This window comes from Scyliorhinus canicula, chromosome 11 (assembly GCF_902713615.1).
Source record: "Scyliorhinus canicula chromosome 11, sScyCan1.1, whole genome shotgun sequence".
In the NCBI taxonomy this organism is placed as follows: domain Eukaryota; kingdom Metazoa; phylum Chordata; class Chondrichthyes; order Carcharhiniformes; family Scyliorhinidae; genus Scyliorhinus; species Scyliorhinus canicula.
In genome coordinates, this window is record NC_052156.1 from 2,598,570 (window position 1) to 2,624,744 (window position 26,175).

Below are 26,175 nucleotides of genomic sequence, written 5' to 3' on the forward strand. Positions count from 1 at the left end.
TCACAGGCCCATAACCAGTGTCTTCAGCTTAGACAAGGACAATTCTAATGGTGTGAGGGAGGAGTTGTCGAAGGTTAACTGGGTAAAGATGCAGGTCAGTCGACGAGCATGTGGCAGATATTCAAACAGCTGGTCCATAACGCTCAGCAGGAGTTTATCCCAGTCACAAAGAGGGATTCCACGAGAAAGAGGCAAAATCCATGGCTAACAAAGGAGGTCATGGATAATGTGAGATTGAAAAGCAGGACATACAAAGTGGTGAAGGATAGTGAGAGACCAGGGGCGCGATTCTCCCAACGGCCGACGCCCCTTATTCTCCCCCCGCCCCCCCCCCCCCCCGGGGGGCTAGGAGCGGCAGCACGTGAATTCCGAGCGCCCGGCCTTGACTCTTGCGTCAAAGCGGCGCGCCGGGAATGACGCGGCCGGCGCCGCCGAAGTGACGTCAGCCGCGCATGCGCAGGTTGGCCGGCTCCAACCCGCGCATGCGTGGTTGCCGTCTTCCCCTCCACTGCCCCACAAGACATGGCGGCTTGATCTTGCGGGGCGGCGGAGGGGAAAGAGTGCGTCTCTTAGAGACGCCGGCCCGACGATCGGTGGGCACCGATCGCGGGCCAGACATCTGTCGACCACGCCCGTGGTGCTCGATCCTCCCTCCGCCCCCCACAGGCCCCACAGTCACCGGTCGCGCGCTGTTCACGCCGGCAGCGACCAGGTGTGGTTGGCACCGGCGTGAACCGGTCGGGTTCGGCAGGCTGCATCAGTCTCCACCATGGAAGACATTGCAAATATCCCTAAGATATCAGATGTGCTGATTTCAAATAACATGGTGGAACTTTCAACAATCCCAATCAGAAGGGATAGAGTATTAGAGAAACTCAAGGGGCTAAAGGCAGACAAGGCCCCAGGACTCAATGAACTGCACATTAGGGTTTTAATGGAAGGACTGCAGAGATAGCGAATCCATAGTTTGAAATTATGTGTAACTCACTAAATTCTGGGATGGTACTGGAGATTGGAAAACAGCCTGTTCAAAAAGGGAGAATGACAGAAGGCAGGGAACTATAGGCCAGTTAATTTAATATCTATTACTGGCAAGGTGTTGGAGTCAATAGATCAAAGAGGAATTAGCTAATCATTTAGAAAACTGAGTATAATCAAACCTAGTCAATATGGTTTTATGAAAGGGAAATCAGGTTTAGCAAATTTGCTCGAATTCTTTGAGGTTGTAACAGGGAGAGTAGATAGAGGGCAACCTCTAGATGTCGTCTATTTAGATTTCCAAAAGACATTTGACAAGGTGTCGCATAAGAAGGTGGTGCATAAAATAAAACCCCATGGAATTGGAGGAGGTCATAGAACCATAGAATTGACATTGCAGAAGGAGGCCATTTGGCCCATCGAGTCTGCACCAGCTCTTGGAAAGAGCACCCTACTGAAACCACCCTATCCCTGTAACCCAACCTAACCTTTTGGACACTAAGGGGCAATTTATCATGGCCAATCCACCTAACCCGCACATCTTTGTGACTGTGGGAGGAAACCGGAGCACCCGGAGGAAACCCACGCAGACACGGGGAGAACGTGCAGACTCCGCACAGACAGTGACCCAAGCTGGGAATCGAACCTGGGACCCTGGAGCGGTGGGGCAGCAGTGCTATCCACTGAGCCACCATGCCGCCCATGTGTTAGCATGGATTGATAACTGGCTGTCACATAAAAACAGAGAGTTGGGACAAATGGGTTTTTTCAGAGTGGAAAGTTGTAACTAGTGTAGTACCACAGGGATCAGTACTTGGCCCACAATTGTTCAGTATTTACATTAATGACCTGGAGGAAGGAGCAGAATGTAAAGTTTCCGAATTTGCCAATGATATGAAAATAGGTGGAAGGGCATTTTGTGATGAGGATATTGTGATTCTGCAATGGGATTATGGATAGATTGGGTGACTGGGCGAAAACCTGCCAAATGGATTTAACGTGGGTAAGTGCGAGGTCACGCCCTTCAGTAGGAAGAATCAAAAGGCAGATTACCTAAATCCAGAGAGACTGCGGGTGAGTGAGGTACAGAGGGGTCTGAGTGTTCTCGTGCATGAATCATTAAAAGCTAACAGGCAGGTTCAACAAGTAGTCAAGGCGGCAAACGGCATTTTGGCCTTTATTGCAAAGGGGTTGGAGTTTAAAAAGAGGGAGGTTTTGATGCAATTGTACAGGGTGTTGGTGAGGTCTCACCGGGAATACTGCATATTGCTCTCCTAATATAAGAGAGGATATTGTGACATTGGAGGCCGTCCAAAGGAGATTCACCAGGATAATCCCTGGGATGAGAGGGTTTTCCTATCAAGAGGGACAATGTAGTCTGGGTCGGGATTCCTTGGAGTTTAGAAGACTGAGGGGTGACCTTGTTCAGACACACAAGACCCTGAGGAGGTCTCACAGGGTAGATGGTGAGATGTTTTCACTGGTGAGTGAGTCTCGAACAAGGGGACATAGCCACAGGATAAAGGGCCGGCCATTTAAAATTGAGATGCGGAGAAATTCCTTCCCACAGAGGGTGGTGAATCTCTGGAACTCTCTGCCCCGGAGGGAGGTGGAGGCCAGATCATTAGAAGTATTTAAAATGGAGGTGGATAAATATTTGATAGATGGAGGAGTCGAGGGCTCTGGTACAGAAAAGGAGCTGAGTCGGCCATAAATCAGCCACGATCGTATGGATGTTGGGACAGGCTCCAAGGCCCTGATGGCTGACTCCAGCTTCCATTTTGTGCGTGTCGTGTACAGTTTGAGCGTGACACCCACCCCCACCCCCCGTCACCCCCCCTCTCCTCTGGGGCTGTGCGCCTCTGCTGGTTCCACTCGCTAGGGAACCATGGGAACCTGCTGAGATTTGTGTTGGCATGGGGACCATTGAGCTTCCTAAATGACATCTAAATGTATTCGAATGGGGATCGCAATATTCAATGTATGGTGTATTATTCAGTGGTGGGGAATGAGGACAATAGGCCGGGAAAATCCCACCAAGCTGTGTTGGAACTCCTGCAAGATTCCCCCCTCCCCGCACCCCCCCACGCTGCCGTTCCCACCCCCCCAGAAACAGGGCATTATGAATGCTCACTGAATCCCGTGCGGAGAGTGACACTTGGATGAGCTAACGGTAGCACCAATAACAAAGAAGGGGAGGAACTTGGATGGAAAGGCTGTGTAATTGGTATTGTCTCTCCACAGACCTTCCGACCATCTGCCATGTTGATTGAGCGCTCTGCAGATTTTGGCCGCACGTGGCAAGTCTACCGCTACTTCAGTTATGATTGTGCCACAGACTTCCCGAATGTCTCTCGAGGGCCCCTCAGAAAGGTGGACGACGTTATCTGTGAATCTCGCTACTCCGACATTGAGCCTTCGACTGAGGGAGAAGTGAGTGACAAAACAATCGCTTGTTCAGAAATATGTGTGCTCAGTGGACCTACCTATCTGCATTCAGGACATGAAACCTAGGGCTGTACGGGGCGTGTGCTGCATTGTTAGAGTTGCTGGGTTTTGGCAGGACATGAACCCAGGGCTGTACGGGGCGTGTGCTGCATTGTTAGAGCTGCTGGGTTTTGGATGAGGTTAAGTCAAGGCCTTGTTCACGCTCTCAGATGACTGAAAAAGATCCTCCAGCCACTGTTTCAGGGAGATCATGGGAGTTCTCCTGACCTCCCGGCCAGAATTTATTCTTCTGTCAACATCTCAGATATATCTTTATTATATTATTTCTACCGCAAAACTCTCCCAATCATTTTAATTTGTAGTATATATTGTTTCTTGCCCTTTTAATAATTTTATTATTTGAGACAAAGTTTCCCACGGGAGTTGGGGGGGGGGGGATGGGATGGTTCCCTCGGGCAGCTCGGTAGCACAGTTGTTAGCACTGTTGCTTCACAGCAACAGGGTCCCAGGTTCGATCCCCACTGGGTCATTGTCTGTGCGGAGTCTGCACGTTCTCCCCGTGTCTCCGTGGGTTTCCTCCGGGTGCTCCGGTTTCCTCCCACACATCCTGAAAGACGTGCTGTTAGGTGAATTAGACATTCTGAATTCTGCTCTACCACCCGAACAGGTGCCGGAGTGTGGCGACTAGGGGCTTTTCACAGTAACTTCATTGCAGTGTTAATGTAAGCCTACTTGTGACACTAATAAAGATTATTCTGATCTCTCATTCTCACAACATAATTGGGGGAAGGACATGACAAGTATATGATCCAAGTGGAGAGGGTTCGATATGGAGATGAGTACAGGGAGAGGATGTAGAGAGGGTCCAGGAGGAGGTCAGATCTCAGCAGGGATGAGGACAGAGACCGCGCCTGGGCAAATCAATTTTGACCCAACCCGTTTCATTTTTCTTGATCGTGACAGTTTACATTCTGATTAAAGCTGTTGTATTGTTTTCCAGGTGATCTACAGAGTTCTGGACCCAGCCATTCCCATTGAAGACCCCTACAGTCCTCGGATCCAGAGTAAGTTCTGTGCTTCCAGCCCATGTCAGCTTCAAGGTGAAGCACAGCTCACCCAAAAACACCAGTAACTGATCTTCAAAATGAATCATTGCTTTGAGGGTTACTGAGGGCGTGAAAGGAGAAAGTAGTTGAGGAACTTTGTTTGTTTAGTTGGAATGTTTGTCCATTCACACCCAAACTTCATCCTCTATTTGGCAGCTGGGGTAGAGTAGCATTGACTTCGGTCGTGAGTAAAGATCAATCGAGGATTCTGTCCATGATTGAGATCCATTTGTCTGGCAGAGGAATACAGTAGCGGAACAGGCTGAATGGCCAACTCCTCTTCATGGGCCCTCGATGTAGCAGAGGGCTGCACTCCCTAAATGGGAGTGACATAAGGTGAATAATTCCAAACCTGTTGACACAACCAGATTCCTGTCAATGGTTTGGAGTTCTTTCCTGTCCTTTGCCTGCTATTCCCAGCTGGGATCAAGTTTCCACCGTTAGTACCTTACTCAAGGATCACCCTTCATCAACAACTTGCATTAATGTCCTCTCTGTAACAGAGTAAAACATCTCCAGCTACTTCACAGGATCATTATCAGACAGAATTGGACACAGAGTCACACAGGGAGATGTCCGGGGCATGTTACTGAAAGCTTGCTGATAAAAGTAGATTTGAGGGAGTGACAAAAAGGAGGAGAGAGGGGTAGAGAAGTGGAGAGGTTCCGGGAGGGAATTCAGGGCTTTTGACTCAGGCAGCTGAAGCCACAGCTGTCACTGTTGGAATGATGGCAATCGTGGATGTAGAAGAGATCAGAAGTGGAGGAATGGAGAGATCTCAGACGATTGTTCAGCTGGAGGAGGTTACAGAGATAGGGAGGGGTGATGGCATGGAGGGATTTGAACATTGGGGTGAGAGTTTCAAAATCGTTTAGCGGATGGAAGGGCAATGTGGGTCCCTCGGGACACGGGATGGGTAGAGTCAAGGTGAGGATAATTATTTAAGGATATCAAGTATGTGGAGGCAACACAGCTCAGTGTGACCAAGTCCGTACTGGTCCCTCCAGATGTGTATTATCCATCATTTCACCGTATTAATTTCCCCTCTCCCATTTCAGCTTTAGTTGGTTGATACATGCCATGCTTGATGGTGGAGGAAGCGAATGGTGATCTCCACTCACTTCCCTATTGGATACCAGATCCATCTGACCAGCTGGAGCCAAGTTAAATCATGCCCACCTCAAAATCAAGCCCCGCTCAATCACCCAGTCTCACTCCGACCCTCCTTCAAATGTTCCCACAGTTTCTGTTCCGTCCACACCACACCCAGCACTCTCTGACTGACTGCACACATTTTATTTGGAAGTAGGGATTCTCCTTACGAATCTTGATGGTTCTGTGTTCTCTGCCCTGGGTTTTCACTCCAAAGTAACCAACCCAAGACTTTTCAGCCTTATCTTATGTATCTCAAAAACTTTAAGTCAACTATCCATTTGGTTGCCCTCTCTACATTGCCTCCAGCATTTCCGTGTTTCACTTCATCTTGGATATTAACCAGCCATCCAGCATCCTGGGAGCGATACTGAATATGGGTAAAACCAACAGGGGAATAATCTACATCATAAATCAACTTTTGACAGGGATTTTCCATTTAATAGTAATGATTGCACTTGGGAAAACAAGTGTTCGTAAATTTTGGGATTTATTTGTCAGGCAGTTAGTCCATGTTTTTTTACATTCATGGCATGTAGGGGTGCTGAGCTGGGCCAGCATTTATTGCCCATCCCTGAGGGGGCATTTAAGAGTCAACCACATTGCTGTGGGTCTGGAGTCACATGTAGGCCAGACCGGGTAAGTACAAACAAAGAACAAAGAAAATTACAGCACAGGAACAGGCCCTTCGGCCCTCCCAGCCTGCGCCGATCCAGATCCTTTATCTAAACCTGTCTCCTATTTTCCAAGGTCTACTTCCCTCTGTTCCCCGCCCATTCATATACCTGTCCAGATGCATCTTAAATGATGCTAGCTTGCCCGCCTCTACCACCTCTGCTGGTAAAGCATTCCTGGCACCCACCATCCTCTGCGTAAAGAACTTTCCACGCACATCTCCCTTGAACTTTCTCCCTCTCACCTTGAAATCGTGACCCCTTATAACTGACACCCCCACTCTTGGGAAAAGCTTGTTGCTATCCACCCTGTCCATACCTCTCATAATTTTGTAGACCTCAATCAGGTCCCCCCCATCAACTTCCGTCTTTCCAACGAAAACAATCCTAATCTACTCGACCTTTCTTCATAGCTAGCACCCTCCATACCAGGCAACATCCTGGTGAACCTCCTCTGCACCCTCTCCCAAGCATCCACATCCTTCTGGTAATGTGGCGACCAGAACTGCACGCAGTATTCCAAATGTGGCCGAACCAAAGTCCGATACAACTGTAACATGACCTGCCAACTCTTGTACTCAATACCCTGTCCGATGAAGGCAAGCATGTTGTATGCCTTCTTGACCACTCTATCCACCTGCGTTGTCACCTTCAGGGTACAATGGACCTGAACTCCCAGATCTCTCTGTACATCAAATTTCCCCAAGACCCTTCCATTGACCATATAGTCCGCTCTTGAATTTGATCTTCCAAAATGCATCACCTCGCATTTGCCTGGATTGAACTCCATCTGCCATTTCTCTGCCCAACTCTCCAATCTATCTATATTTTGCTGTATTCTCTGACAGTTCTCCTCGCTATCTGCAACTCCACCAATCTTAGTATCATCTGCAAACTTGGTAATCAGACCACCTATACCTTCCGCCAGGTCATTTATGTATATCACAAACAACAGTGGTCAGAGCACGGATCCCTGTGGAACACCACTAGTCACCCTTCTCCATTTTGAGACACTCCCTTCCACCACTACTCTCTGTCTCCTGTAGCCCAGCCAGTTCTTTAACCATCTAGCTAGTACACCCTGAACCCCATACGACTTCACTTTTTCCATCAACCTGCCATGGGACGGCAGATTTCCTTCCCTAAAGGACATTAATGAACTAGATGGGGTTTCACGATAATCGACAGTAGTCTCATGGTCATTATTTGACTTTTAGTTCCAGATATTTATTGAATTCAAATTTCCCCATTTGCCCTGTGTTAAAAATAGTCACATGTTCTCCATCTCCCATATACCGTGGGCAGCACGGTAGCATGGTGGTTAGCATAAATGCTTCACAGCTCCAGGGTCCCGGGTTCGATTCCCGGCTGGGTCACTGTCTGTGTGGAGTCTGCACGTCCTCCCCGTGTGTGCGTGGGTTTCCTCCGGGTGCTCCGGTTTCCTCCCACAGTCCAAAGATGTGCGGTTAGGTGGATTGGCCAGGCTAAATTGCCCGTAGTGTCCTAAAAAGTAAGGTTAAGGGGGATTGTTGGGTTACAGGTATAGGGTGGATACGTGGGTTTGAGTAGGGTGATCATTGCTCGGCACAACATCGAGGGCCGAAGGGCCTGTTCTGTGCTGTACTGTTCTATGTTCTACCCAGTTTGAGACCATCCTGGGTTTGACATCACTGGCAAATTGCCAATGAATGTTTCCACATACACTGACTGTTTACTCACTCCCTTCAGTGTCGGGCGACATGGTGGCACAGTGGTTAGCCCTGCTGCCCCACGGCGCTCAGGACCCGGGTTCGATCCTGGCCCCGGGTCACTGTCCGTGTGGAGTTTGCACATTCTCCCCGTGTCTGTGTGGGTCTCACCCCCACAACCCAAAGATGTGCAGGGTAGGTGGATTAGACACGCTAAATTGCCCCTTTATTGGAAAAAATAATTGGGTACTTTGAATTTATTATAAAACAAGAATGGAAGAGATGAATGATGGAGAAAATTTCTCTGACCACCAGTGTGACTGACTGCTTCCTGTAGGGTCCACAACTGAAGCTATTGGCTGCGTGGTTTCAATGTTTAATACATTAAAGGTAGAGGGCTTGATTCTCCACCGACCGACGCCGGAATTGGGAAACGCGATTGGGCGAAGAATCGGTTTTGATGCCAAAATCGTGGCCGGCACCAGTTTCACGGCAAATCACAATCCTCCGGTGCCTTGACAGCCCACACACACGTACAGCCTGGTATATCATTAGTGGGCCTGACCCGGTATTCTCTGGGACCTCCGCAATTCTTCACCTCCGCCGGGGCGAATTCCCGACGGCGAGGTTCACTTGAGACTTAAACCATGGCGAAACAGGCGTCATGGCAGCTGAGGGAGAGAGAGGGGGTAGAAAAGTGTCCAACATCACCATAGTTTGCCAACAGCTGTGCCGCTGGCCAGGAGGCTTCTGCCAGGGCCGGGGGGGGGAGGGGGGGGTGAGTCGCGGGGGTGGTCAGGAAGTGGGCTGTGGGGTCGGGGTGGACGGGGGGGGGGAGTCGTGGGTGTGGTCAGGAGGTGGGCTGTGTGTTTGGGGTGGACGGGCACCGAACACTATTGCCGCAGCCGGCAAGGCAGCCATGCAGCTGCGCACACCGCTAACAGCCCACTGTGAACTCAGGGTCATGGGTCGCATAGGTGCCCCCCGGGCACCCCCCCTCTGGGTGCCCTCTGGCCCAGATAACCCACCAGCTGTGTGGGTGCACTCCAGCACAACCAGTGCCATCCTGTTGGCTGGGATGAGTGTGTGTGGGGAGTGTAATGTGTGTGTGTGGCTGGGATGAGTGTGTGTGGGGAGTGTAATGTGTGTGTGGGGCTGGGATGAGTGTGTGTGGGGAGTGTAATGTGTGTGTGTGGCTGGGATGAGTGTGTGTGGGGAGTGTAATGTGTGTGGCTGGGATGAGTGTGTGTGGGGAGTGTAATGTGTGTGTGGGGCTGGGATGAGTGTGTGTGGGGAGTGTAATGTGTGTGTGCGGCTGGGATGAGTGTGTGTGGGGAGTGTAATGTGTGTGTGCGGCTGGGATGAGTGTGTGTGAGGAGTGTAATGTGTGTGTGCGGCTGGGATGAGTGTGTGTGGGGAGTGTAATGTGTGTGTGTGCGGCTGGGATGAGTGTGTGTGGGGAGTGTAATGTGTGTGTGCGGCTGGGATGAGTGTGTGTGGGGAGTGTAATGTGTGTGTGTGGCTGGGATGAGTGTGTGTGGGGAGTGTAATCTGTGTGTGCGGCTGGGATGAGTGTGTGTGGGGAGTGTAATGTGTGTGTGAGGCTGGGATGAGTGTGTGTGGGGAGTATAATGTGTGTGTGGGGCTGGGATGTGTGTGTGTGGGGAGTGTAATGTGTGTGTACGGCTGGGATGAGTGTGTGTGGGGAGTGTAATGTGTGTGTGCGGCTGGGATGAGTGTGTGTGGGGAGTGTAATGTGTATGTGAGGCTGGGATGAGTGTGTGTGGGGAGTGTAATGTGTGTGTGAGGCTGGGATGTGTGTGTGTGGGGAGTGTAATGTGTGTGTGGGGCTGGGATGTGTGTGTGTGGGGAGTGTAATGTGTGTGTGGCTGGGATGAGTGTGTGCGGGGAGTGTAATGTGTGTGTGAGGCTGGGGTGAGTGTGTGTGGGGAGTGTAAGGTGTGTGTGCGGCTGGGATGAGTGTGTGTGGGGAGTGTAATGTGTGTGTGGGGCTGGGATGAGTGTGTGTGGTGAGTGTAATGTGTGCGTGCGGCTGGGGTGAGTGTGTGTGGGGAGTGTAATGTGTGTGAGGGGCTGGGATGAGTGTATGTGGGGAGTGTAATGTGTGTGTGAGGCTGAGATGAGTGTGTGTGGGGAGTGTAATGTGTGTGTGCGGCTGGGATGAGTGTGTGTGGGGAGTGTAATGTGTGTGTGCGGCTGGGATGAGTGTGTGTGGAGAGTGTAATGTGTGTGTGGGGCTGGGATGAGTGTGTGTGGGGACGGTAATGTGTATGTGCCACTGCAGCTTGTTAGCCACTACTAGCCCCTCCACAGTCGCTGAATCAGTCCAGATCTGGCGCCAGTTTTGCTGTTGTGGAACTTCACGAATCCTGCCCCAGAGTCTCAGGGACAGAGAATTCTGCCAAGAGTTTTCTTTCTTGAAATTAGTAGAATCAGAAGTAACCTGATACAACCTATAAGGAGGCCATTCTGTCCATCATGCCTGTGCTGGATCTTGTATCAAAATGCCAGCTATTCAGATCTCTCACAGTTTTTCTCTTGCTTTATTGAAGATCTATTGAAGATTACCAACCTGCGTGTGAATTTCACCAAGTTACACACCCTGGGAGATAACCTGCTTGATTCACGCCACGAGATAAAGGAGAAATATTACTATGCCGTATATGAATTGGTAGTTCGAGGAAACTGTTTCTGCTATGGACATGCCAGTGAATGTGCCCCCATTGAAGGCATCCGAGGAGATATCGAAGGAATGGTACAGTGACTGCTTCACAAATATTCATCTGAGATCCTTAAAAGATTGAGACGAAAAAAACTTTCAGGTCACATATTAGCACTTGGTGAAGCAGCAGGGGTTAGATAGCACCCAGCAGGGGTCAGATAGCACCCAGCAGGGGTTAGATAGCACCCAGCAGGGGTCAGTTAGCACCCAGCAGGGGTCAGATAGCACCCAGCAGGGGTCAGATAGCACCCAGCAGGGGTCAGATAGCACCCAGCAGGGGTCAGATAGCACCCAGCAGGGGTCAGATAGCACCCAGCAGGAGTCAGATAGCACCCAGCAGGGGTCAGATAGCACCCAGCAGGGGTCAGATAGCACCCAGCAGGGGTCAGATAGCACCCAGCAGGGGTCAGATAGCACCCAGCAGGGGTCAGATAGCACCCAGCAGGGGTCAGATAGCACCCAGCAGGGGTCAGATAGCACCCAGCAGGAGTCAGATAGCACCCAGCAGGGGTCAGATAGCACCCAGCAGGGGTCAGATAGCACCCAGCAGGAGTCAGATAGCACCCAGCAGGGGTCAGATAGCACCCAGCAGGGGTCAGATAGCACCCAGCAGGGGTCAGATAGCCCCCAGCAGGGGTCAGATAGCCCCCAGCAGGGGTCAGATAGCACCCAGCAGGGGTCAGATAGTCCCCAGCAGGGGTCAGATAGCACCCAGCAGGGGTCAGATAGCCCCCAGCAGGGGTCAGATAGCACCCAGCAGGGGTCAGATAGTCCCCAGCAGGGGTCAGATAGCACCCAGCAGGGGTCAGATAGCACCCAGCAGGGGTCAGATAGCACCCAGCAGGGGTCAGATAGCCCCCAGCAGGGGTCAGATAGCACCCAGCAGGGGTCAGATAGCACCCAGCAGGGGTCAGATAGGAAGCAGGGAAGTAAATGCAGAGAATTGAGCAGCTTCCAGCAACAGTGATGTATGTTTATATATCCCCTTTTATCACAGCTAAATGTCACAAGGCACTTCACAGGAGCAATTAACAAACAGAACTTCACATTGAGCCTCGTTAGATATGTGAGGATGGAAGTTAGACCTTGGTCAGGAAGCTGGGTTTCAAGGAGCATCTTAAAGAGTGGCTGGTTTAGCACACTGGGCTAAATCACTGGCTTTGAAAGCAGACCAAGGCAGGCCAGCAGCACGGTTCAATTCCCGTTCCAGCCTCCCCAAACAGGCGGCGGAATGTGGCGACTAGGGGCTTTTCACAGTAATTGGCAGAAACTATTAAAGGCTGGGGCTTGGTTGGAAAAAGGAAAGAAATTCTAGATTTTATCACAAGGTGGTAATGTAAAAAAAATAGAGGTGATTGTGATCAAATTTGAAACTTTAAAAAGACTCAGTTAAAGTACAACGTGCGTGACATGGAGGTTACTGAAGTTATGGGGGGGGGGAGGGGGGATTCTGATCTATTTGGCTGCTTTTGGTGTAAGGAAGTACTGAGGGTTTAAATTCAGATAAATAAGATGGTTTATTGTTATTGATAAATAGCTAGGCACTAATTGTTCTGTGAATATGTATCCTGGAGTTTCATATTCACTGTCGCATTGCAGTAGTGGAGTGAGTAATGGGCAGCACGGTAGCACAGTGGTTAGCACTGTTGCTTCACAGCACCAGGGTCCCAGGTTCGATTCCCGGCTTGGGTCACTGTCTGTGCGGAGTCTGCACGTTCTCCCCTGTGTCTGCGTGGGTTCCCTCCGGGTGCTCCGGTTTCCTCCCACAAGTCCCGAAAGACGTGCTGTTAGGTGAATTGGACATTCTGAATTCTCCCTCTGTGTACCCGAACAGGCGCCGGAATGTGGTGACTAGAGGCTTTTCACAGTAACTTCATTGCAGTGTTAATGTAAGCCTACTTGTGACAATAAATTATTATAATGTATCAGTCACATGGAGACCAGCTACACACTCGATGATGCTACAGCATTTTGAGTCTCCAGTCTGATCATTTCTTAACTTATGGGAAGTATAAGATGTGAGCACCTGTTGTAAAGAGGAAGATGTTAAATGTAAATTTCTGGGCCTTGTAGGTTTGCTGTAAAATTCAGTAAGTCAGGGAGCCTGACCAGAGCATCCGATGTGCAGGCAGTTAGGTGTATCAAGTGGATGACCCTGGAATTTACACTGTATTTATTGTATGTTTGCCATAATGTGGCAGGTTCATGGTCGATGTGTCTGCAATCACAATACAAACGGGCTAAACTGTGAGAAGTGTGACAACTTCTACAACGAGCTGCCCTGGAGACCAGCCGAGGGTCGCAACAGCAACGCGTGTAAACGTAAGTTTCGGCAGATATTTCAGATCCAGGTGTTGATGGGGAATTGCGTGGGTCCGATTGAAAATATATTGGAAAACCTTTCGGATGTCCTGCATCCCAGGGCCTTAAAAGATGGGGCTGCAGAGCCAAAATTCCTTGAATTCTGGAATGGTCCCAACGGATTGGAAAATAGCAGATGTAACAGCTTTATTCAAGGGAGGAGGGAGACAGAAAGGAAACTATGGGAAACATCGGGAAACATCTGTCACAGGGAAAATGCTAGAAGCCATGATTAGGGAGGTCAAAGCAAAATACTTCGAAAATCAGCCAGTGATCCGGCAGAGTCAGTATGATTTTGTTGTCGTGGGTTTCGGCGTCTGTGTGTGCACCCCCCCCCCCCCCCCCCCCCCCCCCCCCCCCCAACATGGGGAGATCGCGACCATGTCAGGAACCATTGCGTGTGCTCGGATGAAGGAGTCCTGCACACTGCCCGGGTATTGGCCGCAGACGTGCATGATGGGCATCAGATGGTGACGTATCAGCGGCATGTTTATCAAGTGGAACCCCTTTTGGGTTGTGTAGAGAGGCCTGTCATCTGCAGGTTCTCATAGGGTGACAGGCTTCCCGATGATCCCCCTGGACCCGGGGCATCGTGGCGATGAACCCCACTGCCCGGGCACCCTGGTGGGCTAGGTACCCCTGGAAATGGATGTATTGAGCAGACCGGGAATACAGGGCCAATGTGACAGCACGGACACACCTGTGCACTGTGCTCTGTGAGATCCCGCACAGCCCCCCACTCGGGGACTAAAGGACCCCGTGGTGTAAAAGTTCAGGGTGACCGTCACCTTGATGCCTACCAGGAGCGGGTGTCCTCTCCCATTCACCCACGGTGCCAGGTGTACCATGGTCCAGTAAATATGTCGCACTGTCTCCCTGCTCAGCCGGAGTCTTCGACTTAGGCCGTGAATTCCAGATGCCCACGCTGTCTGGGTGAAAACGTTTTTCCTCATGTTCCCTGTAATCCTTCGACCTTAATCACCTTAGCTCTGTGTCCCTTGGTCACTGGCCTCAGCCAGGGGCAAAAATAGTTCCTGTCTACTCTGTCTGTGCTCCTCACAATCCTGTACATCTCGATTAGGTCACCCCTCAGCATCCTCTGTTCTAAGGAAAACAACCCCAGCCTATCCAATCTCTCTTCATAGCTGCAATTTTCGAACCCTGGCAACGTTCTTGTAAACCTCCTCTGCTCTCTCTCCAGAGCAATAACGTCCTTTCTGTGATGTGGTGACCAGAAATGCACACAACACTCCAGCTGTGGCCTATCCAGCATTTTAACCAGTTCCATCGTTACATCCCTGCTTTTGTATTCAATACCTCGCCCAATAAAGGAAATCGTTCCAGATGCCTTGTGACCACCTTGTCCACCTTCAGGCACCTGTTGCCATGCTCTCTGAGGCCTCTCACTTCCAGTACCCCTCTCAATATCTTCCCATTTGTTGAGTATTCCCTTGCTGTGTTTTCCATCCTGAAATGTATTACCTCGCACTTTTCCGTATTGAATTCCATTTTCCACTCCTCTGCCCTTAGCAGCCAAACCATTGATATCATTCTGGGGACATCTGCAAATTTCCCAATCGTGCCACCTGCTTTTGAGTCTAAATCATGAATATAAACAATAAACAGCGAGGGCCCCAACACTGGAAGCCAGTTCCCATTCACAAAAACATCCATAGAACATAGAACAGTACAGCACAGAACAGGCCCTTCGGCCCTCGATGTTGTGCCGAGCCATGATCACCCTACTTAAACCCACGTAACCCGTATACCCGTAACCCAACAATCCCCCCCATTAACCTTACACTACGGGCAATTTATCATGGCCAATCCACCTAACCTGCACATCTTTGGACTGTGGGAGGAAACCGGAGCACCCAGAGGAAACCCACGCAGACACGGGGAGAATGTGCAGACTCCACACAGACAGTGACCCAGCCGGGAATCGAACCTGGGACCCTGGAGCTGTGAAGCATTGATGCTAACCACCATGCTACCGTGAGGCCCCATCGACCATTACTCTCTGCTTCCTGTCACTCAGCCAATTTTGGATCCAACTCACCATGAAATCTTTTTCTGTGCCGATTGCCATGTGAGACCTTATCAAATGCCTAACTGAGGCATCCAGTGGCACTGCCAGGGCCATGTCACTAGGCTGGCATTGTTCCCATGATGGCGATCAGGGTTGGGGTGCCCTGTGCGGGGGTTTGGGGACCCCCTTACAGGCGAGTCGGGGCTTGTGAGCGGCGGCGTGGTGAGGGGGTCGAGAGATCGGGCGTCCCGATCTCATCCTGTCCTGAGGAGTTCCAGCGAGCGGAGCTCAGTGTAGGAAACGGGTCTAAACGCGGCCTCGGTCTCGCGCTCCCCGCTGAGACCCCTAATCTACCCGAATGGCTATTCAATAGCGAGTTACGGGACTCTGTTCCCATTCGAGTACATCACAATGATAACAGCTGAAGCAGCTACATTTATTACACTCCTTGCTCTTTCGTATCAGTGCTGTTCCTCAGATCTTTATCTTTCCTCATTTATTGCAGGTATTGGAGCAGCTGATGCTTTTCTGCTCCTGAATTCTTTGCAATCGCTGCAGATAAACATCAGTTATCTTCCACCAATCCATATTCTTTCCCTTTCTGAAGATTACTCAGCGCTATTCCCATACTATTACTCACTAATCCATTCATTCCCCCACAAACTACCTTCCAATGTCCATTCACAGATTATCATAGAATTTACAGTGCAGAAGGAGGCCATTCGGCCCATCGAGTCTGCACCGGCCCTTGGAAAGAGCACCCTACCCAAGGTCAGCACCTCCACCCCATCCCCATAACCCAGTAACCCCACCCAACACTCAGGGCAATTTTGGACACTAGGGGCAATTTATCATGGCCAATCCACCTAACCCGCACATCTTTGGACTGTGGGAGGAAACCGGAGTACCCGGAGAAAACCCACGCACACACGGGGAGGATGTGCAGACTCCGCACAGACAGTGACCCAGCCCGGAATCGAACCTGGGACCCTGGAGCTGTGAAGCAACAGTGCTAACCACTCTGCTACCGTGCTGCGTGCGCTCTCTGGTGAACCATTTCAAAATGGTATGGTTTTTGATAAACCACATTATTATCTTACTTGAGATCAAAGGTAGTGCTTCACATAATTAAAACTGCACCCTAAGATCACACAGACCAATCACTCCAGAGATTCTGCTATGTTTGCTGCAAATCCCTCATTAATCCTTTCTGACAGCCACTGAAAATGAATGAAAATCGCTGATTGTCACAAGTAGGCTTCAATGAAGTTACTGTGAAAAGCCCCTAGTCGCCACATTCCGGCACCTGTTCGGGGAGGCTGGTACGGGAATTGAACCGTGCTGCTGGCCTGCTTGGTCTGCTTTAAAAGCCAACGATTTAGCCCTGTGCTAAACCAGCCCCAAACTGGCATTCACCAAGATCAGGAGTTACTTGATGTGAGCAAATATAACTCCTGCAAAGTTGACACTCCCGCTGCCCCCCCCCCCCCACCTTCTATTGTAACTGACCCCTGTCCAGGCCTGTTACTTTTTACCAGACCTGGGGTGGTGGGAGTAGGGGGGGAGGTTAAAATCAGGAAACCATCAAGTTATTAAGGTTGCCCCATTGTGGAAATGTTCTTTTCCTACACAGCTTAAGTAGGGTGCTCTTTCAGTGGGTTGGTACAGACTCGATGGGCCAAATGGCCTCCTTCTGCTCTGTAAATTCAATGAAGATTTGACATGGGACTGTCCCTTTAAGAAATGTTTTTGTCCTATCACATGGCTTTAGTGATGTAATTTGTGTGGGTGGAACTGGGCTGTGGCTCTGTGAGTTTTTACTTTCGCTTTGCGTTTTGGACTGGTTTGAACTGCACAGGTTGAAAGAAGTGTCTCGCTATCTTCATTTTAAAAGCAGTTTCCCGACTGCTTGAGAACCTAAAAGAGATAATTGCTTTCTGGGAGGAAGTCAAACCTGCTGTTTGAAAAGGGGAACAGAGTGTCAATAACAAGTCTTATACCAGTGAGAGTGCCGTGTGCTGGGCCACGCCTTTGAAAAGGGGTTTCTGGTTTTACTTGGATTTTGTTATTGAATTGGAACAGTTAAGGGGGAATTCATTAAGGGTTATGCACAGATCACTGTAGCTGTGTGGGGTCTTTATGTTTGTAATTGATAAAAGTTATTGCTGTGTGTTTATACAAATGTTAACTAAATTCTTAGAATAAAGCTTGTTTTTTTGATTAAAAGCGCCTAAGAAGTCTGTTGAATAACAGCTGAAAGGCCAGCTCTTCTCATCCTAGCCAAATTCAACAGACAGTTATAGGTCAGGTGAACTCCATAATATACTTTGGAGTTTTTTTAAACCCTGGCCCATAACAGATTAAAGTCCGTTTTTTTAACAAATGTATACAGGGCCCGTAAAGGGTTTTTCAGAGTTCTGAGATATGTAATGAGGTGCAATTTCCTAATCTTTAGCAAACCTTCTTTATTTACAGGGTGTAGTTGTAACAATCACTCTGGGAGATGTCACTTCGATATGGCTGTGTACTTAGCCACGGGAAACGTGAGTGGAGGTGTCTGCGATGACTGTCACCACAACACGATGGGCAGGAACTGCGAGATGTGCAAACCCTTTTATTACCAGGACCCATCCAGAGACATTCGGGACCCCCGAGTCTGTGTTTGTGAGTATTGAAGGGGCTTAACAGTGGAGAAAGGGAAGAATGTCACCGAGATCTGACAGGTTTAAATCAGGCACGGAGGAATATTGCAGCTTCAAGGGTCAAAGTGAGCAATGATCCACCAGTTGCTTTTATTTTAACATTCAGACTTCATAGTCACTGACTCAAGTCAGAACCTGGCAGGGAGGCAGTGGGGCTGATTACTGGCAGCAGGGAATCCAACAGTTATTGGCAGGTGGGAAGCTATGGACAGAATCTATCGCAATGGCAGAATGAACTCCTCTTATCCCAACAATGGGAATCAGGGGGGAAACTCTCCGCTGGTTGGAGTCATACCCGGAAGATGGATGTGATGGTTGGAGGTCAATCATCTCAGCTCCAGGATATCACTGCAGGGGTTCCTCAGGGAAGTGCCCTAGGCCCAACCATCTTCAGCTGCTTCATCAATGATCTGCCTTCCAGCACAAGATCAGAAGTGGGGATGTTTGCTGATGACTGCACAATGTTCAGCACCATTTGCGACTCCTCAGACACTAAAGCAGTCCATGTCTAAATGCAGCAAGACCTGGACAATATCCAGGCTTGGGTCTGACAAGTGGCAAGTTACATTCACATCGCAAAAGTACCAGGCAATCACCATCTCTTAACGAGAGAGGATCTAACCACTGCTCCTTGACATTCAATGGCATTACCATCGCTGAATCCCTCACAATTAACATCCTGGGGGTTACCATTGATCAGAAACTCAACTGGACCCAGCCACATTAATACTGTGGCTACCAGGGCAGGTCAGAGGTTGGGAATAACTGCCAAGATATTAACAGCAAGTAACTAACCTCTGACCCCCAGAAAGTCACCATCTACAAGGCACAAGTCAGGAGTGAGATGGAATACTCTCCACTTGCCTGGATGAGCGCGGCTCCAACAACACTCAAGAAGCTCAACACCATCCAGGACAAAGCAGCCCCGCTTGATTGGCTCCATCCACTACCTTAAACACCAGCACGCACAGTGAGAGCAGAGCGAACCATCTACATGATGGTTTTGGGAGTCAGGATATGAGTTACCCACCGCAGGATTCCCAGCCTTGACCTGCTTTTGTAGCCACTGTATTAATGTGGCGAGTCCAGTTCCGTTTGTGGTCAATGGTAACCGTGCGTGCCCCCCCCCCAACTGCTTCACTGGGCAAGGAATTCCATAGATTCACAACCCTTTGGGTGAAGAAGTTCCTCCTAAACTCAGTCCTAAATCTACTTCCCCTTATTTTGAGGCTATGCCCCCTAGTTCTGCTGTCACCCGCCAGTGGAAACAACCTGCCCGCATCTATCCTATCTATTCCCTTCATAATTTTAAATGTTTCTATAAGATCCCCCCTCATCCTTCTAAATTCCAACGAGTACAGTCCCAGTCTACTCAACCTCTCCTCATAATCCAACCCCTTCAGCTCTGGGATTAACCTAGTGAATCTCCTCTGCACACCCTCCAGTGCCAGTACGTCCTTTCTCAAGTAAGGAGACCAAAACTGAACACAATACTCCAGGTGTGGCCGCACTAACACCTTATACAATTGCAACATAACCTCCCTAGTCTTAAACTCCATCCCTCTAGCAATGAAGGACAAAATTCCATTTGCCTTCTTAATCACCTGTTGCACTTGTAAACCAACCTTCTGTGACTCATGCACTAGCACACCCAAGTCTCTCTGAACAGCGGCATGCTTTAATATTTTATCGTTTAAATAATAATCCCGTTTGCTGTTATTCCTACCAAAATGGATAACCTCACATTTGTCAACATTGTATTCCATCTGCCAGACCCGAGCCCATTCACTTAACCTATCCAAATCCCTCTGCAGACTTCCAGTATCCTCTGCACTTTTCGCTTTACCACTCATCTTAGTGTCATCTGCAAACTTGGACACATTGCCCTTGGTCCCCAACTCCAAATCATCAATGTAAATTGTGAACAATTGTGGGCCCAACACAGATCCCTGAGGGACACCACTAGCCACTGACTGCCAACCAGAGAAACACCCATTTATCCCAACTCTTTGCTTTCTATTAATTAACCAATCCTCTATCCATGCTACTACTTTACCCTTAATGCCATGCATCTTTATCTTATGCAGCAACCTTTTGTGTGGCACCTTGTCAAAGGCTTTCTGGAAATCCAGATATACCACATCCATCGGCTCCCCGTTATCTACTGCACTGGTAATGTCCTCAAAAAATTCCACTAAATTAGTTAGGCATGACCTGCCTTTTACGAACCCATGCTGCGTCTGCCCAATGGGACAATTTCTATCCAGATGCCTCGCAATTTCTTCCTTGATGATAGATTCCAGCATCTTCCCTACTACCGAAGTTAAGCTCACTGGCCTACTACATCTACCAGCCTGAATGACAAGGGCAGCAGGTACCACCTGCAAATTCCTCATTGTGTACAATCCTGATTTGTGGCTCAGTGGTATTTTCGCTGGACTAGTACAGCCACCTGGCTAATGCTCTGGGGCCCTGGGTTCAAATCCCACCAGGCCAGCAGGTGGAATTTGAATTCAGTTAAAAATCTAGAATTAAAAGGAACCATTGTCGATTGTTGTCAAAACCCATCTGGGTCACTAATGTCCTTTAGAGAATTAAATCTGTTCTCATTACCCGATCTGGTCTACATGTGACTCCAGACCCACAGCAATGTGGTTGACTCTTAACTGGCCCCTGAAATGACCCAGCGAGCCTCTCAGTTCCAGGGCAATTAGGGACGGGTAACAAATGCTGACCGAGCCAGTCACACCCCACCACCCCTGAGGTAGTTTAAAAAATAAACTAATCAAGTTATAGGGCCAACCAGTTTTGGAAGAAAGTGATCAGAGACAGGTTCTATCGGCAATTTAAAAAATGTATATTGGCATTTCTGGGGGTGTTCTGGAGATGGAGAGAAGGTGACAGGAATAATGAGTGTGACACCGAGCCCAGCTGCAGATTACAGACTGCAAGAGGAATGGGAGACTGAGGGAGCTGACGCCGTCCACAGAACGGGTTAGTAGGAGGAGATGGTGAGAATGTGTCCGGGTTGTAACACAGCGAGGATGTCAGGATGGACAGGAGAAAAACAAACAACTGGAAAGCTGGAGAAACAAGAGAAGAACATTTATTTGGGAGCTGGGAACATCATTGCAGCAGATAAACGATGAAGGGGATGATCAGGAGGGCAGTAGAGAGGGAAAACATTGGAGAGGATAGAATGAGAGAGGGAAATTTTCTGCTTCCTGATGGGAGACTCCAGGTCGTCCAGCTGGCTGGATGAGATAGTTTCCTCGGGAAAGGTTAAAATCCTTCCAAAGTGAAGTTGTCCAATCTCCTGTTGATGAACTAAGTGAGTGAATGAAAAACACATCCTTAGCCGGTCCAACCTTCACAGCTGCCAGTCACATTTTCCAATAACAAGCAAGAAAAACTATTTTTGTGATCATTGGGTAATTATCCTCCATTATCAGCCAACGAAAAGTGGCCCTAACATTTGTGGCCAACTGCTGAGGGAATAGTCCTGGGAGATTGGGTGGAATGGAGGGTTAGTAATAACTTCCACCTCTTGGGACTGTGTTCATGAACATCTCTGAATAATGGTTTGGAAATTGCTGTTAGTGTAAAGTCTCAGGCAAGCGACCAGTTGGAAGCAAAGTCTGTTGAAAAATTTGGTTTGATTCAGGTTAATATCCACTCCCCCTACTCCCCAAAGGGTCTCCCCCACCCAGCCCACACCTGGCCGGGGTATTTATATCCCAGCAGTCCCGCCCCCTCATCTGGAGAGGTGGTGACAGAGTGGTATTCTCACTGGACTAGTAAACCAGAGACCCAGGGTAATGCTCTGGCGATCCAGGTTCAAATCCTGCCACTGCAGATGGTGAAATTTGTATTCAATTTTTTTAAAATCTGGAATTAAAAGTCTAAGGACGACCATGAAACCATTGCTGATTGTTGTAAAAACCCATCTGGTTCACTAATGTCCTTGAGGGAAGGAAATCTGCCGTCCTTACCCGGTCTGGCCTACATGTGACTCCAGACCCACAGCAATGTGGGTGACTCTTAATTGTCCCCCTCAAGGGCAATTAGGGATGGGCAATAAATACTGGCACAGCCAGCGACACCCACATCCTGTGAACGAATTTTTAAAAATGGTATTGCAGATTCTTGAACCTCCTGTCGGGTTAAAGCAGCCAGTTAACTGGCAGCAGTCTCTACACTAAAGGGAATCATTGAAGTCACTGGCGACGAGAAGATTTATATTTTCATGTGTGTGCTTTCGCCTCTAAATATAGCTGCACTCTTTGATAGGAATGGGAGGAGGCCATTTAGCCCCTCAAGCCTGTTGTACCATTTGATGATACCATGGATGCTCTGTGGCCAGGATCCTTCTACTTGTGTTTTCCCAAATTCCTTCTCCGTTCAGAATATGCTGAGCTCAGGTAGAATTCTGACAACTGACTCTCTTCAGATTTATCCTCACCTCAGAGGACAATACAGAACACGAGGAAGTCACCCCCCCCCCCCCCCCCCCCTGTATCTTGGCCCCCTTTCAATTTCCTTCTGAAAATTACCATTGAATCTGCTTCCACTGTCAGTGCATTCCAGACCATTCCAGCTCACTGCTTAAAAGGTTGGGTGTAGCGTTGGAGAAGGATTCATAGGCTGAGAAAAGTCTGTCAAGAAAACTCCTTCACTCGCAGAGAGAGCCAGTAACACGGAGACTCGGGTTGAGGGCGCAGCATCATTCTGTCCAACTCCTAGACTGTAACTCCCATAGTTTCTGACTTGCTGATTGGACGTTAAATTTCCACAAAGGCAAATAGTTTGTCCAATGACCCACCAGGAGCTAATGAAACATGGCGCCTTCCCGCTGTGTGTCAATCACCTCAGGACTGGAGTTGGCCACTGCAAAGCCCTCTGCAGAATTGGGAATACAGACTGGGACTTCAGAGCCAACCCGAATAACGGATGGTCTAGAATGCTCTCTGCTGCCAAATCCGTGCAGCCCTGAAGACCTGAAGGTTTCAACTCTTGGGCCTGAGCTCCGTGGAACAGTGGCAAGGCAAAGTGTGGCAATACCACAAGGAGAAAACTGCTTCAAACAATTCTCCTTATCTCCCTCCTGATTGTTTTGCCATTCCCCTGATCACCAACCCTCCGGCCACTGGGAGGGGCTTCTCACTGTTTGTCAAAACATTTTCATGAATATCTCCGTTAAAGCACGGTAGCATGGTGGTTAGCATTAAATGCTTCACAGCTCCAGGGTCCCAGGTTCGATTCCCGGCTGGGTCACTGTCTGTGCGGAGTCTGCACGTCCTCCCCCTGTGTACGTGGGTTTCCTCCGGGTGCTCCGGTTTCCTCCCACAGTCCAAAGATGTGCGGGTTAGGTGGATTGGCCGTGGTAAATTGCCCGTAGTGTCCTAAAAAGTAAGGTTAAGGGGGGGTTGTTGGGTTACGGGTATAGGGTGGATACGTGGGTTTTGAGTAGGGTGATCATTGCTCGGCACAATATTGAGGGCCGAAGGGCCTGTTCTGTTCTATGTTCTAAATCTCCCCTTAACTTTTTCTGCACTAAGGTGATTAGAATCCCTACAGTGCAGAAGGAGGCCAATCGGCCCATCGAATCTGCACCAACCCTCTGAAAGAGTACTCTGCGTGGGCCCACTCCCCATTCCCCCATAACCCCACCTAACCGTCACCTTCCTGGACACTAAGGGGCAATTTAACATGGTCAATCTATGGGAGGAAACCAGAGCACCCGGAGGAAACCCACCCAGACACGGAGAGAAAGTATAAACTCCGCACAGGCAGTGACCCAAGACGGGAGTTGAACCTGGGACCCTGGAGCTGTGAAGCAGCAGTGCTACCCACTGTGCAACCGTGCTGCCCCAGCTTCTCCAGTCTTTCCATAAAACAAGTTGCTGATCGCTGGGACCATTCAGACAACCCTTCTCCATATCCTCTCCAAGGATGGATTAGCAAATATCAAAGGTGTTAGAACCGTATTCAGGCCTCTGAGAATAGGGCTAAGTGCATTCTATTAATATTTGTGATGAAAATAAGAACAAATGCAAACCAAATGGTTATTATTTGGAGTTGGGGGTTCGGGGGGTTGGGAGATAAGATGGATTAAATCCACTTCTCCAATCTTATGGCATTGTGCTGCGGTTCAGAATGTTTTTCGACCACATGAGATTGTGGGGCAGTTTGAGAATTTGAAATCAGCTTAAAGAATTTGTGAACATAAAGCTGGCCGCAGGGAAAGTATCTTTGAAGCTGTTGGGTTGTTGCAAAACCCCAACCTGTTCACTTTGAGAAAGCAGCTCTGATTTCCTTGCCCGGTCTGGACCCTGTGTGTGACTCCAGTTCCACACAATATGGTTAACCCTTGGAAATGGCCCGTTTGCTTCAAAACCACTGCTGGTGATTCAAGGAGAATCATTATGTGTTCATGGGAACAAAAGGTTGAATAATAAATAGCGGCATTCCAGAATAAGTGGAAAATTCACAGCTGAGTGATTAGCCTCTGTGCTTTCAGCTTTCCGAGAGGGATCTGCTATCGGTGCTGGGCCCAGGAGTGGAGTCGAATCATTTCACCCAAGACGGTGTAGCGTTGGAGAAGGACCTGTCTCTTCTCATGAATGTTTTGGTTTTCCGGTATTCTGTAGGGGGAATGGGCAGCAGGGGGTTTGAATTTGCCAACACAGTTCTGAAGTTGAGGTTTGAAATGGAGGTAGAAATGTTGATGATGTCTTTGTCCTGCAGCGTGCGACTGTGATCCTGATGGCTCGCTGAATGGTGGCTCCTGCGACAGTCGAGATGACCCGAACCTAGGAATGATCGCTGGGCAGTGTCGCTGCAAGGACCACGTGGAGGGGCCTCGATGTGACAAGTGTAAAGCTGGCTACTTTGGGCTGAGTGCTGAGACCCTACAGGGCTGTCAACGTGAGTCCCTTCAACTAACTTCACTCTGTCCCAGGGCGAATCGTCAAACCTGTTCCATCGTAACTGAATCAGATATAAGCCATTGCCTGATCCCAGAGTTATAGCTTGCATTCCTCTAGCAACTTCCACATCCTCAGGCCATCACAAGGCATCAGCCAATGGAATATTTTTAAAGCATAATTGTTGGTGTAAGGTAGGGAATGTGATAGATAATTTACACGGCAGTGGGGTAAATGGCCATCTGTTTTTATGGGGTATTAGTTGATGGATCTGAATTGTGGGTTGATACCCACAGCGACACTTTGTTTAATACAGCCCCACATTCTGAAAAATGGTCTGCTACAAAACGTGTTGAATGAGAATCACTTCGTAATAAAAAACGACCTAGATTCTGCCTCCGACCTAACTGGCCTAAAAATCTTCTGACTAATTTGTTACTAACTAATGAATCAATCATCTTTATTATTGTCACAAGTAGGCTTATATTAACATTCAATGAAGTTACTGTGAAAAGCCCCAAGTCGCCACATTCCGGCGAGACAGCGAGTGAGGCAGCGAGTGAGGCAGCGAGTGAGGCAGCGAGTGAGGCAGAGGGTGAGGCAGAGGGTGAGGCAGAGGGTGAGGCAGCGAGTGAGGCAGCGAGTGAGGCAGAGGGTGAGGCAGCGAGTGAGGCAGCGAGTGAGGCAGAGGGTGAGGCAGCGAGTGAGGCAGCGAGTGAGGCAGTGAGTGAGGCAGAGGGTGAGGCAGCGAGTGAGGCAGAGGGTGAGGCAGCGAGTGAGGCAGTGAGTGAGGCAGCGAGTGAGGCAGAGGGTGAGGCAGCGAGTGAGGCAGAGGGTGAGGCAGCGAGTGAGGCAGTGAGTGAGGCAGAGGGTGAAGCAGTGAGTGAGGCAGCGAGTGAGGCAGCGAGTGAGGCAGCGAGTGAGGCAGTGAGTGAGGCAGCGAGTGAGGCAGAGGGTGAGGCAGCGAGTGAGGCAGCGAGTGAGGCAGCGAGTGAGGCAGAGGGTGAGGCAGAGGGTGAGGCAGAGGGTGAGGCAGCGAGTGAGGCAGCGAGTGAGGCAGAGGGTGAGGCAGCGAGTGAGGCAGCGATAGAGGCAGAGGGTGAGGCAGAGGGTGAGGCAGCGAGTGAGGCAGCGAGTGAGGCAGCGAGTGAGGCAGTGAGTGAGGCAGCGAGTGAGGCAGAGGGTGAGGCAGAGGGTGAGGCAGAGGGTGAGGCAGCGAGTGAGGCAGAGGGTGAGGCAGCGAGTGAGGCAGAGGGTGAGGCAGAGGGTGAGGCAGCGAGTGAGGCAGCGAGTGAGGCAGCGAGTGAGGCAGCGAGTGAGGCAGCGAGTGAGGCAGAGGGTGAGGCAGTGAGTGAGGCAGCGAGTGAG

General features: G+C 49.5%; 1 protein-coding gene across 1 annotated transcript in view; it reads left to right on the forward strand.

Moving 5' to 3' along the window:
* Nucleotides 1–26,175, forward strand: part of LOC119973626 (laminin subunit beta-1-like) — a 90,583-nt gene that overhangs the window by 50,417 nt on the left and 13,991 nt on the right. Inside the window, exons 5-10 of the mRNA XM_038812007.1 lie at nucleotides 3,223–3,411; nucleotides 4,427–4,490; nucleotides 10,620–10,822; nucleotides 12,991–13,111; nucleotides 17,655–17,843; nucleotides 24,629–24,808. Coding sequence (XP_038667935.1) covers nucleotides 3,223–3,411; nucleotides 4,427–4,490; nucleotides 10,620–10,822; nucleotides 12,991–13,111; nucleotides 17,655–17,843; nucleotides 24,629–24,808 — 946 coding nt within the window. The remainder of the gene's footprint in view (nucleotides 1–3,222; nucleotides 3,412–4,426; nucleotides 4,491–10,619; nucleotides 10,823–12,990; nucleotides 13,112–17,654; nucleotides 17,844–24,628; nucleotides 24,809–26,175) is intronic.